The sequence below is a fragment of the Phodopus roborovskii genome, unplaced genomic scaffold (assembly GCF_943737965.1).
Source record: "Phodopus roborovskii unplaced genomic scaffold, PHOROB, whole genome shotgun sequence".
Taxonomy (NCBI): Eukaryota; Metazoa; Chordata; class Mammalia; order Rodentia; family Cricetidae; genus Phodopus; species Phodopus roborovskii.
Window position 1 is genome coordinate 49,418,043 of NW_026126480.1, and position 18,824 is coordinate 49,436,866.

Sequence of the window (18,824 nt, forward strand, 5' to 3'; positions counted from 1 at the left end):
ATAGAAGCGTGTGCTCTATCCTAGGAATAATCTTTCTACACCTGCAGACCAATGAGCCAGACAAAGGCACTCCCAGCCGCAGAAGGGCAAACAGGTAGCCATGGCAGGGATCCTCTATGGCTTAGGGGTCTATCCCTGTGCCCCACCCAGTTTGTAGGGAAAGCAACATCCACTCCTTACTGCACTAGTTAGCTTCCCACCTGAGAACTTCCTGACTCAATAGCCTTTTGTTTCATCCCATCTCAGGACTTCTGATGAGATGCACTGTTCTCAAGAACCTCACTGGCCTTCTAAGTCTATCACAGACTCAATCCCTAAGACAAAAGCCTTGTCCACAAGTCCTTCTTTTGGCTTTTGGCCAGGGGGCTGACCAAAGGTGTCAGTAGCTGCAAACAGGCCACGCTAACCTTTCTGCCTTGCTGAGGTCCAAACAGGACCTCCCAGATTCATCTGAGCCCTATCTCTGGAGCATATTTTCCTGACAGTGAAGCCTGAGTGTCATTTGTCATTCACATAGCCTTAGTACTTCCCAGTTACTGTTAGCTCCCTGGTGGGCTACAGCTCTTCTGTCTTCTTTCCCTCAGAATACATATTGGCCTTTCATGCTGTTTGGAAACCTCTACCAGATACTCAAGTTGCCTGCTTCCAAATCCTGTTTCCCACACAGCTGTGCAATAGCCCAGCTACCTTCTGCCACATCTTATCTTTCATTCCCAGTGGCATGTCTTTATCCTGAGCCCTCACTAGCAGTACTGCTCACATTTGTATTTCTATTTATGAACAAGTCATAGCAAATGGAGTGGGTTTTCTTGGCTGCACCCTTTCCTTCCCTTCCCAACTCTCACTTGGTGGGTAGCACCACTGACAGCCATACTTCTGCTACCATTTAGGGAACCTCTGGGCATTCCACATGTGCCTTTCTATCAGCAGTCAGCCTTTGTCTGTTGCCCCAGGTTGGTTCAGTTCAACTTCACCAAATGTTGAATCCAAGATCCTGCCTCAAAGATCCACTCCCTGTACAGGTGAGAACACTACAGCAGGGACAAGGAGGCAGCAGAAGCCATCCACATGGTGGAGAGAGAGCACACAGAACTGCTCTGTGCCTAAGAGCATGGAAGCTGGACCCCAGCATACAGCCCAGCAGGTTGGCCGCCCTCACTTCATGGACAGCCTTCCAAAGGCTGTGATAACACCATGTGCTTGGAGGTCCTGCCATGCCTTCCTAGCAGACCAACACATACCAGATGCAAACCCCACTACTATCACAAGGAGAGGTGGAGGCATGCTCCACACAGCAGCTTCAGCTAGAAACCCATCTTCCTAGCAGCCAGCCATAAATCCTGTCTGCACTGGGCACCCTCCCCTCCACTGGGTGGCCAGGGCTACGGTAGCTTTGTTTCCCTGGGGAGCTCTAGTCCAGCTTCCTGCACCTGGGAGCTGAGGACAAGGAATTCTTACAGGGCCAAGCTCCACTGTGCCTCTATTGTCACTCCCCCCCCCCCAGGAACCCTCACTGGCACTTTCAGCCAGCTGAGGTCCAACCACAAGCTTCTTTAAGTCCTAGACATACAGTTGCATGAGCACCCTGTGGTTTCCACTTCAGGAGTCTGTGCTGAGACAGATGTAGTGGGCAACACCCAAGGGGCAGAGGCTCAGGTAGCTGGTGGGCTCCACTCCCAGGAACTAAGACAAAAGGCTTGGTCCAGGGAGAGGTATTTGTTCGCTTGTTTGAAACAGGAGCTCCCATGTGTAGCCCTAGGCTGGCCTCAAACTTACAATCTTCCTGCCTCAGGTCTAGGAAAGGCCTATGGAGAGGGAGTAGGACCAGGCTGAAGTCTCCATGTAGCCTGGAATTTTCTGGTAACCATCAGACAGGGAAGATGGTTGCTGAGAATGCCAGGAGAGGGCAGATGGGGTTGGTCCAGGTGTTCACAGGAACTAAGTTAATACGAGAGCCTCCAGTCTCAAGTTCAGCCTCCAGGGGCCACTGATGGTGCAGTAAGTGAAGAGCCAGAGGCCAGGCGAACACCAAAACCCAGGGAGGCCCCACAAGTTAAAGGAAACCTGTCTGGCAGAGCATCCCAGTTGTCAGCAGGCACAGCAAGTAGGCCGCCAGGATCCAAAGGCCTGAGTTTGTTGTCTGTGAGGACCAAGCCATAACCATGCCTGTCTCCTGGCCCCTATCCCTTTCAGTCCACTTGGGGCCAGGACCAGCTTGAGGCTTGAGCTTAGGCCTCATCCCCATTGAGGCAGCAGTCTGCCTCCTCCTGGACCCCCAATGTTAAGCCTCAGCAACAGGTCTGAAGGCCTCCATCCTCACTAAAGGAGTGAGAACAAGGTGCTTGCATTCTTCCCTTCCCAGGAACCTCAGGGAGACTCAGAAGAGCGATATGGAACAGCAGGCTGAGAGGACACAGGCGCTGACCTGAGTTCGTTTATTATGACTCAACAGATGAACTAAAGCAGGTTCTGCCTTTCACTGACAGCCCTGTTTCCACACAGGGCCTCAGCCAGGTCCTGGTGCTGCCCTGGCCCCTATGCACAAATGGGACCTCCGTGGGCACTGAGGAGGCAGCAAGAAGGGGTGACAGGGGCAAGCAGCAGGTATGGGCCCTCATGGGTCACCCCAGGCCTCTCTACCCCAGGGACTCCGAGCCAAGATCCAGGCAAGGGCTAGGGAGGGAAGCTGCGGGGCAGGCCTCTATAAAAGCCCATCCCCAAAGCACAGCAGAACTCCAGGTCTACAGAGCAAACCCCATAAGGGGAGACACCTCTCACAAGGTGCTTCTTTCGCCGCAGAGGTCCCCTGAGAGGGGGAAGGGGAGGGCAAGAGCCACATGGAAGACCCAAGAAAGGAAAATCCCACAGAAGAAAAATCAAAACATCAGTCCAATAAATGTTTGTTGAATGAATGAATGACTCCAAAGGCTCTTCACTACAAATAGCACTCATCCATCCAACAGGGAAGTCAGGAAACACGCCTTGACTCCAGCGGCATCCATGGAGCCCACACTCTGCGCAGCCCAGGGACCTCAGACCTTGCCACCAGCACGCCCCGGGGCATGTGTGCGCACACACAGACACACAGTTGTCTCTTTGCACATGTGCACCCATCTGGCCCTGGAGGCTCATCTCTCCTTCACATGGTTCTGTGCTCCAGAAGCTCCACTGCTGGCCCCATCCCCAGTGGCACCACTGTTACCCGGGCTGCTGCACAGCACCTCAGTGAGGTCGTCCATGACTGCGGTTTCTTTGGGGTCAAGCAGATTGAACTCTCTGGCAAAGAGGATGAAGTGCACGTACAGTGTGTTCAAGTGTCCGTGCAGCTCGAGGGCCAGGGTCTCCTTGAAGTGGGCCCAGTAGATGTGGCCCAACACATGAAACAGATACTTGCAGATCTTCTTCACCAAGGACTCGAACGAGCTGGGGAATTCTCTGCCTAGGGGGAGGCCACATGTCATAGACCTGCAAGGAGGTCAGGCTCCTACAACTAGGCTTTCTTGGATGGGCCTGAAATGCTCACACCTGCTACCATTCCTCCACAGAGTTCCCAGCAATCTGTCCCCCAGAGTGGCATGTGCCCAGAGTGGCAGGCACTGGCTAAGCTATGCTGGTCACCTGCACAGTAAATGGGCCCTCAGGTTCCATGCTTCCTCCAGCAGATACCCCAGGGCTATCTGTAGACAAAGTAGAGGAGCAATAACAAGTACATAGGAATCCCTGTAGGTCAGTGCTGGCCTTTTGCTGTCCAGGTTTAGTTTTGAGCCCCCATCAGGACCTTGACAGGTCTGGAAACACTAACCCCAGCAAGATGGACTGTGATGGCCTCATTGTGCAGAGCTGGTAGCAGGGACCAAATGGGGTTCCAGAGTGTAGGTGCGTATTTAACCGTAGCTGGGCTGAACCCTGCATGAGAACCTCCCTCCCTCATTAGCCCAGGTCCCTCTTGCTAAGCGGGAGCCAGAGTTCCAAAGTTGTGGCCCTTCTAGACTCACTTGCAATCATACCCCAGAGACTCTCTAGCCCAGTGCTGAAGAACCTCCTGGCTTTGCATAAGGATTTGGGTACAAGCTGCAAGAAACATACCGTATTTTGTAGGGAACACATCTTCATCAGTTACCAGCTTCTGCACAGAGCTCATGACAAAGTCAACATACTGGGGGGCGGTGCACTTGACCTTCTTCCCCCGCTCGTCATACCAGTAGTATTGTCTGTAGGGACAGAGACTTTGGTCAGGGTGCCAACCCTGCCAAATACCCGCCCCAATTCAGGCTCCCACTCATACAACACAAACGCAAATGCGGTAGAGTGAGGCAAGCTACATACAACTATTCCAATGGGACACACAAAGCACTCAGAATAGCATCTGAGGAGAGCAAGGGCCTCATGTACAGAATTGAGAATGAAGGGAGCCCAATGTGACACCTTCATTTTGCTTAGTTCTGCAGATTCTATTTCTTCTAAATAAATCTGTATTTATTTTAAATAAATCCCTTAAAATTAATCAGGCATGGGTATCTGTCTAGGAGATGGCCTGAAACTAGTCAGAGAGCCTAGATCCTTGGTGGTGTCCTAGTCCCAGAATCAGAAATCACTCTTTCCCCATGGGGAGTAGTGAATACTTAATCAATGAAGTGACCTGACCCTGGAACACCCACCCCGAACTCTTTAGCCTGTGCATGGGGTAGCCAATCCTCATAAGAATGCCAGTTCCTAGAAGACCAGCATCAGGGATGAGGAGATACTGGGTATATAGAGTCCCTGGGTCTTAACCATGTGCAGAATTACAGTCACTGTGTTCTTCCAAGAGGAGCTGGTGCTACACTTGGTGCACTGACTGCTGCCTCCTCAGGCATCTTCTTGGGAGAGCTTAGATGAAGGACTCATGCATCTCTCACAAGCCTCTGGTATCTGGTCTACTGTGGGGATGTCACACCACCTAGGTGCTCTGGATTCAAGAGCACAGCATGCTCTTCCAAGCTCCTGCTGAGGGCCTGTGATTCCTTCCAAATAGAGACAATTATAGACCACATTGTTACATATGTTCCCATGGTGAGGGTAGGGAGGGGTGTTCTGTGTAAACACAAGTTTTCATGTCTCTAAAGCAAAAGCCAAGAACAGGTTTATGATCACAGCAGGTCTGTGCATCATTTCATGAGAATGTGCCACCTGTACCTCACCAGTATGACATGTGCCTCCCAGCTCCTAGCATTCTGCAATATCCCATGTGGGTTTCATTTGCGCTTCTGTAACACCCCAGTGCTGGGTATCTTCTTAGTGGCTCACTGCCGTACTGTCACTGTGCAACCAGTCCTTCCCCATTCTTGTCAATCAAATGTCTACTTGTATGCTGCTGCACTGAGAGTTCTCTGCATGTCCTGGATACTAGTTCTCATGTATCAGATACCTCCCAGATGTTTCCATATAGTCTGTGTGTGTTCTTTCTCCTCATAGTTGTCTTTCTTAGAGTGACAGTTATGGATCATCATAAAGTCCAATAGGCTGAGTCCTTTTCATCAGTGGGCTGCTCCCTTGCCGTAATGTCCAATAGCCTAATGCTAGGTCAGATAAAAGCCTTGTATTTTCCCATTTCTGCATCAGGTGTGAGGCTTAAAGTTGAGGTACTTTTCTTTTCCTCTGTGTAAAGTTGCACTTCACAGCAGCAGTTATTGAGAAACAAAACAAAATTTCAAAGTACATACATAGCTTTTCATGTTCAAACTTTCTCCACTCAGTTTCATTGGCCACATCAAAGACTGTGCTTGAGTTTCCTTCTGGACTCTGCTCTGACCCACTAACTTTTGTCTCACCTCTGGGCAACACAACACTGTCCTGTCACTGTGGATTTTCAAATTGTGGGCCCCCTCCAACTACCCACTTCCATATAAATTCCAGAACACACTAGTCCAGTAGCTAATAGCTCTGAGGAGTTTTAATTGGGGATACATTAAACCACAAATTCGTTCAGCATAAATCTGTACATTCAGCTTATTGTTTTCCAATTCAATGTGGCTGTTCATGTGCTGTCTTTGACTCATGTCCTAGACTTCTGTGGTCTCCAGAAACAGAGCCCTGTGAATGCTAACTTTATACCTAAGCATTCTGTTGCTTCTGGAGCTATTGTAAATGGTTCTGGTTAGTTAGGCTTTCAATCACACACAGCTAGCATGCAGACCTGTGACTGTTTCTGTGTGCTTATCTTGCAATATTTATTTTGTTGCTGGACTCCTTCAGGGTCTCACCCCCCCCCCCAGAAGCCTAATTCCTAATACCATGACCTTGGGAGTGAGTATTCATTAAGTATTTGAGGATACACACACACACATACACACCAAAGTGTTTATTTGGATTGATTGGTGAGTGGCTAATTAATTTATGCTGAAATTCAACATTATGCGTGCTAGCAACTGCTCTGCTACTGAGCCACATCCCCAGCCCTGTTTAAAATCTTGTGAGACAGAATTCTGCCATGCTGTACAACCTAGAGGTGATCAATCCAGAGTAGCAGAGCTCCCATGGCCAGTACTCATGCGCTTCAAAAAGAGCTGCTCTTCATGAACCAAGAAGCTCTTCTCAGAACCACGAGAAATATACCAATGCTGTTAGTAGCCTCCATTACCAGCATTTGGCTATGGCAGTACAGACTGATAATGGTGAGTGTTTCTCACAGTGAGGCTCAGATTTAGTTCTACAAGAGTATGTTTATAAAAATCTCTTGGAAACTCTTATGCTCACATTGTAGTAGTCATTCATCTACTGGATTTACATTACCATTATTGGTTTTCTGCTTGCTCTGTTTTTATCTTTATACATCTATGGTCTTGTTGTATATGGGGCTATACCTCCCCACCCCCGACCTTTTTAACTATTCCATTTCAATTTACCCATTATGGTTCTGACTGTATGCTTTCATATCACTTTTGGAGTTGCTTAAAGAATTTCAAAGTACATACATAGCTTTTCATGTTCAAAATTTCACTCTGAATGTGGTATCAGCTGGGGAAATTGGTCACGAACAGGGAGTAGGCACCTCTCCCCTCTCACCACCACTGCTCGCACGTCCCTTCTCTGAACCTGAGAATGTATCACACTATACTTCCTTTCACCCTCAAATAACTTCTGAGAAAGAGCCCCAGAAAAAACTCTGTATTTCTCCTCCTCTTGCTGATTCTTCTTTTATGCTGTCACACAGCTCAAGAACTGGTTGGAACTCTTCTGCAGTAGATCATATACCTTGCAGTGGTCCATTCACTTGTGCTTCTGAAGGGCATGGCTGCTGGATGTGAAATAATGTGGAGTAATGCCTCTTCCCTGTGCCATGTGAAACATGGGATGCTTCCCCAAGTCCCACACAGCACTGCCTTGGATGCCACAGGGCCCTTACAGTGCTTGGTGTCTGAGCTATTTCACAGGAGTCCTTAAGGGTTCACTGAGCTCTGTCAATTTAAGAGTGTCTCTGAGGGACCTGTTTGGCCATGTTTCTAAATGTGTCCTGGCTCCCTAGATCCCAATGCCGGCCTTTTGGGGTTGTCCTGCAAGTGCTGCAAGAACAGAAATGAGATCTAGCCTAATGCAGATCCTCTCCAACCTAGGCTGGTGCACAGCAAGGAGTTCTGTGGATTTCTGACTAACCCACTTTCCCTTTTAAACTGATTGTGAGTTCTCAAAATCCCTTGGTCTCACATGATTCCTGCAAAGGGATTATAATAGGAATTATTAAGTGATTCTGAAAAGTGAGCAAATGGCAAACTTAGCTGCCCAGGTTCTCCAGCATGCACTGAATGCAGGTCTGTACAACACTAGCTCCTATGTTCTCAAGAAAGCTTTTCCCAAACAAATTCAGTTCTGAGAGGCACATGGGAGAAGCTGGGGAGGGTACCATGCTGTTTGATACTATTTAGGCTATGCACATGCTCTCATGTGCTATCTCAGAATCTGACATGGGTCTGTCCTTCAGAGGCCACACCTCTGTTAAACACACACACCAAGTTTGTTTCCAGCAAGGCTTCTCACCTTCCCTGGCAATGCTTAGCTGACACCTGGCCCTCCTGCGGAAGAGAGCTGGCTTTATTCCCCCTACCTTGCCACAAACTGAGCTATAGCCACTAGAGCTGTGTGAGCAGGCCTGAGACAGAGGGACTCCTGTCACCTGCTATACCAGGACTTACAGCAGACTCCTGAAAGCAGAGCTGTTATCTGGAGAAATCTGTACCTACTGGGAGGACTGTTTGAGTGTACACACACACACACACACACACACACACACACGTAAGTATACATGCGCATTTACCTGTGTCCACAGCATCTCATTTACCTGTGTCCACAGCACCTCGAGAAGTCATCATGAAAGATCTTCCACCTCCTTGATCACATTCACCCTAGGCTGAGCCCTGCCAAACTCAGCCTTCTGCCTGCATTAGCACAGCCACTCTTACCATCAACCCAGAACTGCTGGCAAATGTGTGCCTCCCAATGGCTTTCCTATGCACAAAGCAAGGTGAGTTTTCTTGGAGACCCTGAAGAAACCTGTATACTACAGCACTGAATGTACATATATATCCAGAAGAGAGCTGTAAGCACTAGACCTATTCAGAAGTTGTCAATAGACACCTCTACTAATTAAATAAGCCTGCTCACTTAGCTGTGTAGCTCCTAGGACACTGTGCACTCTGCAGGCTCAGGGACCATCTAAGCATGGTCTGCCTCTGGCCTCTGATGGCTCTTAGCATCTTTTATGTCCCAGCAGAGATACTCATGCTGGGCACCTGCCTAGCCTGAGATTGTGCAGGGATTCCAGTTAAGAATGGAGTCCAAGAAGCTAATAGCCAGGACAGCAAGGTCAACCAGAACCCATCCCACACTCCCAACTGGTGCTATGGCCAAGCTGCTACTCACGTGTTGCACACAGCCATTGTCTGACACGTCTCTCCTGTGCAAAATTCTGAGATTGTGCTATACTGCAGGTTGATGTGGTGAAAAAATGTTGTTGCTGGAAGAGAAGCAAAGGGCCAGGTGAGTAAACACCCCTGCTCCAGCTGGCATGACAGGGAGTGGGTTCAGCTGAGTTCAGCCTGTCCATGGACCACTGCTCTGGGGGTACTTGGAGATGGGGGAGGCTCCCTGCCCTGCAGCTGCTGCACCCTCCTCCCCACCCACACGCACTGTTGCTGGCCAGCCACTCGTTGAGGTCGATCTCCCGGGGCAGCACTACCAGCTCCTTGAACTCAAAATCAGTGATCCTGGACTTGGTATGCTCTGGCTCCAGGTACACTTTCTTCTCCTCTGAAGCAGTTTTCTTGCCGTTTGGCTTAGCTTTAGATTTCCTGCCAAGAAAGAAAGGATGTCATGGATGACAGAGAGACTGAGGAAGGACCTGCACATTGGGCTAATTAAGTCAGATGCAGGCAAGGAGAGTGACCACGAAAGGCCAAACTGCTCAGGGCTATTGGGTAGCCAATCCAAATGGTCATGACTTTATAAACATCCTGGGAGAAAGCACCATAGATGTGGGCTACAACATGGGTGTGACAGCAGGGGGCAGCACCTGATGCCTAAACCATAAACCTCTTTCAAAATCTGCTCTTTCAAGGTTCTTAAGAAAGTTCTGAATGTATAAGGAAGTGATTTAAGGTAATGAAAAAATGCTCCAGATTTCTCTCCCCCTCTATGCTATTGTTATATTAAGATTTCAAAGGTTCAGGAAACCTATACCCAACAGGTCAACCAGACTACTGGAGACTGTTCACTAGCAGGCTTCCAAAAGGAGATACTTTTCCCTATAATACCTAAATCAATTTCTAAAGCACTTGTCTTCTGTGCTTGTTTTCTCTATGATTAAACTAGAGATTACTGTCGACACTGGCCAGATACTTAGGGAGACTGGCTTTATTGGTCCTGTAGGAGACATGATGCATATTCAGAATTCGGAATCTTTTATATGTTAATTAAGAACACATGGCACCCTAGATGGGGGTCACTGGTAAACTTTACTATAGTATTTATCACAGCTGTTCATCAGGCACCATCAAAATACAGAGGGTACACACCCCACTCTCAACCCATAGGTATAAACATAGTAGAAGAAACAGTTCAAAGGTCCTCAAAGGTCCTTATATCCCTAATATCACCTCCCTTAGACAATACTGATCCCACCTTCCTGTCACACTAGCTTTTGTTTCACACCTTAATCTAAATTATCAGCTACTGAATAACACTCTATCTGACAGCTTTGAAGAATGTTAGCTGTGTGTCCCTCCTGGGTCAAACTCACAACCACCATTTGTGGCCTTGCCCATTGTCTTATTAGACACTCTCACTTTGCCACTCATGAACTGCTCTAAGCCAAATATTTCTACCACATCCCTAACATCACAGATTTAACTCCTCAGGAAGACACTGGATTCCTCAGAGTGCAGTTATATCTTAACCCTTTGCACTACCACCCAGACCCTATGCCCAAAAATATCTTGATTATCTGCAGCATTCAAGTTTCCTACCCTCTGGGGTTGTCTGGGAATTGAGCCCTTGCTTCTTTTTTCCAAAACTAGGGGTGGTAGTACCCAGTGAAGAACCTTTGCCAGTTCACATCGCAGGGAGTGATTCAGGTCCTATGCTTTCTCAAGTCCTGGGTATAACTACTGGCACTGCCACTGAGGGTGGTGGGAGTGACTACTTTCCTAGCTATTTACCATCAGTTTTCCCCTAAAGTTATCCCATTATCTCTATTGAGTGGCTCAAACCATCCTTACCCTCCAGGGCCACTGTAGTGCTACAAAACTGGCAAGGGTTAGATTTACTAACTTCAGAGAGAAGTGGTCTTTGTCCCTTCCTCAGGAAGGAATATTGCTTCTATGTCAACCAGTTGGGTATAGTAAAAAATAAGATCTGGCAACTCCAGATGGATCTCCAAAGCTGTAAGAAACAGCTCGATGCCTCTAGCTAATAAATCATTAACAGTCCAATATGGAATTGGACACTACTCTTTTTAACCTCCTTTTCTTAATCATGCCTTATAAACTTCTTGTCTAGATTTCAGCAGATCCAAAAAATTTCTAATCAGTCTTTGAGTCAGTTGCTATTACAAGATTACTGGCCCCTAGCTACAGAGCTAGAGGCCTACAACTCCTGATTATACTCTGATGGTGAAGATCAAGCTTGCCCAAGGACTTAGATGCCCCCATTCAACAGGAAGTAGTCTAATAATGTTAGGCCCCTTCCTGACCCGTTTATCAATTGTAAACAAAGAAAAGGGATATGTAAGCCCCTTGAGGTACATGAGTGCCAGGTCCTGCCCTTGTGGATCTCCAATAACTAGGCCCCACACCAAAGAATACTCTAAGGGCTGAGCCCAGCCCCTGAGATCCTCCAACCAACAGGTTCTGCCCAAAGAACACTCTAATTGCCATGATGGCTTGACCTGAACCCTATAAATGTAGGTGGCCAAGCTTATTCCTATAGAGTAAAAAGCCCAAATTCAGGGCTTGAAATCCCACCAATCCCTGAGCTTTCACCAAGCTCAGAACTTGAAATCCCACCATTCTTCACCTTGAAAAGTTCTGTTCCCCCAAGAAACACAATATCAATAGTTGCCAACCTTCCTAATGCTATGAACCTTTAATAAAGTTCCTCATACTGTGGTGAACCCAACCATAACATTATTTTCATTGCTACTTCATAACTGTAATTTTGCTACTGCTATGAATCATAATCTGATGTGCAGGATATCTGACATGCAACCCCTGTAGAGATTGTGGCAGCAATGAGTCTGTGTGCCTTTGGTTATCGGTGAACAAGCTTCTAGGTAGACACTGGGATAAGGTGTGCCCCATTGGCAATGACTACCTGGCAGAAGACAGATGTTTCTGCTGAAACCTAGTTAAGTCCATGCCTAATCAGAAAGGCTCCCTGGTGAGTTCCTCAAAGAGTCTGTAGCTGTTCCTGACCGGCCATGTCAGACCAGCACACTGGACGTCAGGTGAGCACTGACCACACAATGCTAGAAACAAAGGAGCCTCTAAGATCTCTGAACTGCCAGCTGGCACCCACACATGTCTGACATGTTCAGGCTCAGGATGAGAGTACTGGGTGAGAAGTCTGAGAAGCACAATGACTGTTCCCACAGCAAAGCTTAGTCTTGTCCTCACATAATCAAAAGAATTCTTCAGTGGTGAACATTCTGACTTTTAAAATGTAAGCAGTAAATTGATACTGGCATGAACTCTTATGATCAGAAAAGGGTGCTTTGGATCAGAAACTTTCAATATGGGATTCAGTGGGAGGATCAAGGACAGGAACACAAGCCTTCTTTAGTAAGAAGGAGCACTGGGCTATACAGGGCCTACAACAGACCAGGGGATTAAGGGGAGGAACAGATACAGCAGAGGGGTCCTCTGTCCCAGAAGCAGTCTCCTTAGAAGTGCCCATCCTGCTCCAAGGGAAGAGGGGAGCAGCCAGAGCACCCAGCAGGAAAGAATAGTGTGTTAAAGGTATAACTCTAGGGTCATGGCCTCCTAGCAAACAGGAGGACTGGTAGGGGTGTGTGCAGGAGTTGGCCTCTGGCTTAGATTCCTACCATGCCCACTCCAGGTTAGCCCTGCCTGTCCAGATGCAATACAATGTAGGCTCCTAGCCAGGATACCTCTTAGATACCTTTCTTTTTGACTTGAGAACATAGGCAATTAGGCCAGCTACCATGCATGGCATCAGGAGGCAGCCTGGCTTGGCTCTGAATCCTGTCTTCCACAGCCCTGGGAGGCTAGATGGGGGTGGGGTGAAAGGTCTTTCTAACTGGCTGTGACCTATTTTTTCCTTTCTTTGCTGATGGTTTATTTAAGAGAAAGAGGAAAGAAAAATGTTCCCTGAATGCCAGGGAAATGTTTTCCTTTCAGCTTCTCATGGCAGAGCTTGGCCTTAAAAGGCGATGTGAGCTTGGCCTCCGGGGCAGGGCCAAGAGCAGCCAGAACCAGGCAGTGGACAGGGCAGGGCACAGCTCAGCCTTGAGGCTCCAAGCACAGCACAAGTTCTAAGAGAAACAGCATGGAAGTCTGTTAGGGCTGAAACACAGGTGTGGATGTAACATACGGAAAGTGGGCACTTCAAGCCCCTCTGGCATGGGTTTTCTGAGCTTTGTAGCCCAGCAGTGTAAGTTCCTGCCTCTCTAGAAGTTGTGGACAAACCCCAGGAGGGGCTCTGACATTGTCTCTGGGACATAGCCACTCTTGTCCTTGACCTTTCTCTGAACCCTCATCTTCCCTACAGATGTGTGCTGAGTTCACCAGCTATTCAATCAGACAGCAGAGTTGGGCTTCTCTAATGCTGAATCAGGCCTGTAGTGTCCTCAAAGGTTAGGTTTTCCTCAAGACTACCTTCTGTCGTCTGTGTACCCTGTCCTGGAAGCTAAGACTACAAAGAAAGGGGCTGGTGAAAGCACCAAGCTGTCAAGCCACTTCCATGTTTTGTGTCTTGAATGATCACCTGCAAGCTAAAGGGAATGAAAACAGACAACTAGGAAGAGCTACTGATAGGAAACAGCCATCACCATGGCTCCTGAGCACAGTTCAGGACCCATTCAGGGAGGGTGTCTTCTAATAGCATCCTGCCCTCACTCCCACTCACAGTCACAAGGGAGCAGATAGTTCTTTCATGCAGAAGCTACTCCCCAACCCTCATAGGGAAAAGAGTTCCTGAAAGGTCTGCCTCATTTTGTAATGGGCCACAGGGGCTTACAATGAAGTCACAAGGCGGCAAACAGACACAAGCATGTGTGCACCAGGCCCTACACCTTCTCTATTTCAGTCACATCCCCCATTTAGCTGCTGTCCCCATCACAAAGGGCCAACCTGGGCCCAAGCATAGTGCACTCTGGCACACTCTTGCCAACCTAAGTTCCTCAGTCCTAGTCAAGAGGCAGCCCAGGGCCCAGGTTCTGCTTGAGGAAGAATGTGGTAGATGCTAGTGGAAGGGCTTCTACAGGACATCAAACTCCCCTTTCCCTAAATGAGTGGGGCTTTAGCCAGGGCACTAGACTCTTCTAGATGACCAGTTCTAGGTCCTTTGACAGTGTTTATGTTTTCACCTGGTAGGATGAGCAAACAAACATCTGGGCTCTGAAGCAAGCTAAAGACACCATGGCATCAGTGGCTGGCCATGCCTGCATACTAGCTTGAGGCTCTTCCTGTTTCTCTTATAACACTCACCACTGTTACTCACTCATGTGTAGGGAGAACTACACAGAAAAGACCTTGAGTGTGGGCAGCACAGAAATTATTACAGGAACTAGGAAGTCCAGGCATCACCATATCCACAGAGCTGCTATGAGCTTCTGGGAAGACATCCCCAAACCCCCTCAAAAGTGAGGCTTAGGCTGGTCTCCAATGAGCAGGGGGGCTACTCATAAAATATATAACCCATATTTTATCCTTGTCCTGTGCATCATAATCTGTATATCATTAATATCTACTTTAGAGGTATCCAGGCTCTACCAGACTCATACACCTGGTCCTAGTTGGCAGTCTGACCTCTGAGAAGCAATAGAAACTTGGAGATGGGGGGGGGGGGAGGGAGAGGGACAGAGAGAGAGGGGAGAAGAGAGAGAAGGAGAAAGAGAGAGAGAGAGAGAGAGAGAGAGAGAGAGAGAGAGAGAACACAACCTCTGCGACACCTGTGGTGCCAAGCATGAGGCTGGGGTGGTTGTGAGTGTTAGAGTGGGAGCCAGGCTAGCAGCATCTTTCTGGGACCAGGATGGTAAGATGCTATGTCTCTTGCCCTTAAGTGAGGCTTAGCCCCCATTTGGCATGCCATCCAGGTTTCCCCAGCCTCTACCTCAACATAGACGCTCACAAAGTAAAGTGCTTCAGGAAAAGGATGCTCAGACTTGGGAGAGGCATACATAGCAAGGCAAGAGGATGGTGGGAAAGGGATACAAGAGTCTTATGGCAAAGTGCATCATTCTAAGGAAGTAAGAAACATTAAGTGGATATCTCAGACCTCTAGGGAAATTGAGGACGTTTTTGTTTCCCACCCTGCCACCTGACCAGTCCCAGCTGGGTTAACATTGAGGAGCTAGAGAGAGTGAAGATTTAGCAATGAGGGACCAGAAGTTAAGATCTAGAGGCCTGTGATCAACATTAAGGAAGGAGATGCTAACACTGAGGGCTAGGCAATAACATCAGAGAAGAGGATAGCAAGGGAGGAAGGGCATGAGGAACTTGAAGATAACAAGCCCTCCCAGGCCAGGACTGAGAAACATTACTATTAAGGCAGAGTGCAGCTTGATGCTAAGATGAGAGTAGTTTGACTGGGCACTCCCACACTCCTGGTCATGGCAAATGTCCGTGCTAAAACCTACTCAAAACACCAACTCCAAGCCTATAATGATAACTTTTCCCATCACTGTAGAGCCCCTCACAGCCAAGCCAAATACCCCCAGGCTTTCCCCAGCCCCTCAACAGCTGGTCCCTTACCACTGGACTGTGAGTATAGGAAGAATACTCACCCCCTGAATGCCATCTCTTCTGCAGCATCTATCTGGGCCTAGGTCTCTGCGGGACCGGAAAATTTCATTTCTAATATTGGGAAGCTCATATGTGGACCAAGTCCTCACTAATTCCACTGCACAACACTTGGCTTCAGAAACCAAGATGGGAAGACCCTCCCAGTCCCATCTTAATCCCTTAGCACCACCTCACTACACAGGTTGGGCTAGGGTCAGGGAAAACATCCCTGGAGCTCTTTCTTAAAGAATATTTGTGTCCCCTATCCAGAAAGGTTAGTACCCCTAGACAAGGCACACTTTCACTAGTGTCCTTGACCCAGTAAAAGACCCACTCACTTGGAGAAGGCAGAAGAGAGACAGACACATCAGGGCTAATGTATGCCTAGACAGTACCTACTTATCCTACTGAATTCAGTGTGATCCTCAGGAAAGTCAGGCTAAGATGTCTCCCAATGGGACCTTCTCCAGTGTAGGCAGCCAGGAGTCACTGGCAGGTGAGTGACATTCTTTAGCCTCCCCTGGAGCCGATGGTGGTATCTGCTATCCACACACATTAACATGTACATGGCTCTCCATGTACTGTCAAAGTCAATAACATTCTAAATTAGGGCAAATGATGCCACCACTTTGCTGACATTCCTGTTCAGATACTCAGGTAATGATGTGGTGGCAATGGCCCAGGGGAGCAGGTAGGGTCAGAGATGACCAGGGGAAGGCAGGTCACACAGGCATCCCAAAACTCATCAGCCACTTGAAAGGAGCCACCATAGGCTGGATTCATGTCAAAAGCCTCATCAAGAGTTCTGCTTTGGGAGCTCACAGTTAAAGTAGGCACTGGAAAAACAAATGCTATTTACTTTCATTTTAAATAATTTAACAGCCCTACTTGGCATGGCAGCACACATCTTTAATCCCAGCACTCAGTAGGCAGGGACAGGCAGATCTCTGTGAGTTCAAAGCTAGCAGGTCTTCATAGAGAGTTCCAGGATAGCCAAGGCTATATATTAAGACCTTTTCTCAAAGAAAGGATAGGAGGGAGGGAGGCAGGGAGGGAAGAGAAAAGGGGGGATGATCTATTGACTTAAGAGGTAGACGTAAGATTTCTGCACTGAATGAAAACTGATTGGACCCTAAAAAGGAATGCCTCTTCCCTTGTGGCTGGGGAATAGCCTCAAACTGCCTTGAAACTGTCACTCCACCAACAACTTGCGCACACACCCTCTCACCCATCCACTCGCATTACACACACACCCCAGGCTTGGGGAAAGTATACCACTGCAGGTCAGAAGGCTGAAAAGTTTCCTGGCAACACCAGTAGCAGCTAACATACAGCAGGCACCTGGGGTATATACCATGTCACTTCTCTTGACACTCAAGGACAGGCTCCAGGAAATCCTCGCTTGAGTAGACAAGGCCCATGCTCAAGAGACAGCCCTGGCCAAAAAGACACAAGCCCAGCCAGACACACTTGCTGGTGATAAAGGCCACTTATTGTCCAGCACTCTCCAGATGAAGCAAGGCAGAACTCCAGTCTAACACCAAGAAAGCCACACATAGCAAAAGTCTAATGCAAACAGCTGCTCCTGGGCAGCATTCAGTAAGCTCAGTTGCTAGGCTGGCCAGGCTACATCAACTACCCCAGCACCAGGCCCAAGGGCAGCACACCCACCCCATTGCAGGCTCAGCACAGCAGGCTGCTTTGCTGAAAAGGCAATCAGGGACACAGCCAACTGCCTCCCAGGCAAACTGCCTTTGGGCTGGCTGTTACCTGAGCACTTTGCTGACAGCCTGAAGCACCATTTTGCAGCGGAGTCCAGTTTTTGGGGGGTGGCTGAGCAGAGTTTGCTCTGAAGGGAGACTGCAGTGCTCTCCAAACATGATGTGGGGAGTGCAGAGCTGGTGAGGGAAAGTGAAGGCCAGGCAATGCAGCTCTGGGCTCCCTCCCTCGGAAGTGCCCTCCGCCCTTGCTCTAGGCCAATGAGGACCACAGTAGAGACAAACAGCTGCTCCCTTTACACAGCAAGGGCCGCCCAGGCTGGCGAAATAGGGGAGTGCCTGAACTTTCAAAGTGGTAAAGAGCTGGCTGGGCAGGGTGGGATCAGCAAAGCCAGAAGGGAGGAGACAGGGCAGACACAGCAGTGGGAAGGGCCTTTCAGAGAGACACCTGGAGGACCTCCCTTGCCACCTAGGCCTAGGGCTGAACACAGCCCTGATGAGTGAAGCCTGGAAACTAGCAGGCAGGCAAGGCTTCTTCAGCAAGCACATGCAGGGCAGGGATCAACAGGCCATTAGGCTTCCTCCAGAGTAGGCACTACTGTTTCTACTCTGCAGGTGAGTTCCAGACAAGTTTTTTTTTTTTTTGGATAGGGCTGCTCCTTAGGCCAGGACCACTGACTATGGCATCAAAAATATCTGGAACGTTTCATGGGTACCCAAATTGTGTAGCCAAAGCCTTCTTTATGGCTGTTCTGTACATAGGAGACTGCCAAGCCTTAGAAATCAAATACCTGGGAGTGGTACTCCCACCCCATCTCATCCTGGATTCCACTGCAGTGTCAGAGTAGTCAATATGGACTGATAGGAAGGTTCTGCTCCACAAGCTCCACTATGGTTTGGGTATGGGCCAAGCTCCCATGCTCCTGCCAATCAAGACAAGGGCACTATACAACTTTTCCACATCGGTGACAGGTATGAACCAGACTTGAGTGTTTTATGTTTCCCCCAGTGCTAGACAGAGGCTGTGGGATGAGAAAGGAATACGGCCCTCTCTTAACCTCCCACCAAGGGTACCTACATGACCTGTCTCTGAGCCAGGAGCTCTGGCTGTCTTGGCTGGGATCCCTGCAAGGTCTCCACTGCACAGCATCTCCCTCAGGAAGGAAGAGGCCATAGGTGAGTAGGTGATTGCTGAGAAGCTTGATCCTCCTTCCTGGAGGGTGGTCTGGTTACAAAAGGCTGAGCTGTTGAATAATACACTTCCTGGGAGTAGTATAAAAAAGTGCTGGATATGTAAAGAAGCAGAAAAACAAACCATGACCAGAAAAGAAAGCCAGTGCAGACTCAGAGATGCCAAGGATAGTGAATAACTAAACCCCATAAGCAGGTTATGTGTAGATTTTTAAAATTTAAAAACAATATCCAAATGAACAAGAACACACAACATGTAAGTCAAACAAACGGTCACACTGAAATGAGACCCTAGTGACACTGAGAAGGCAGGGCAAGCCAGTCAACTAGCTAAAGAGCAGACAGAAGGCCAGAACCCAAAGGGGCATCCATGGTATGTAATAATGAAGACATGAAAGAGGATGGGCCAATGGTGCAAGGCTTA

The 18,824-nt window shown here is 48.4% G+C and overlaps 1 protein-coding gene across 2 annotated transcripts in view; it reads right to left on the reverse strand.

Moving 5' to 3' along the window:
- Positions 1-2,888: 2,888 nt before the first annotated feature.
- The window catches only part of Mob2 (MOB kinase activator 2), a 51,262-nt gene continuing 35,326 nt past the window's right edge, over positions 2,889-18,824 (reverse strand). Inside the window, exons 1-5 of one of the 2 annotated variants that reach the window (XM_051193428.1) lie at positions 17,262-17,422; positions 9,163-9,323; positions 8,896-8,989; positions 4,087-4,211; positions 2,889-3,439 (exon numbers count right to left, since the gene is read on the reverse strand). In XM_051193428.1, the coding sequence (XP_051049385.1) occupies positions 3,129-3,439; positions 4,087-4,211; positions 8,896-8,989; positions 9,163-9,323; positions 17,262-17,371 (801 nt within the window). In that variant the 5' untranslated portion in view covers positions 17,372-17,422 and the 3' untranslated portion in view covers positions 2,889-3,128. Of the gene's footprint in view, positions 3,440-4,086; positions 4,212-8,895; positions 8,990-9,162; positions 9,324-17,261; positions 17,423-18,824 lie in introns of those variants that run through there. The other variant, XM_051193429.1, reaches the window with a different exon arrangement.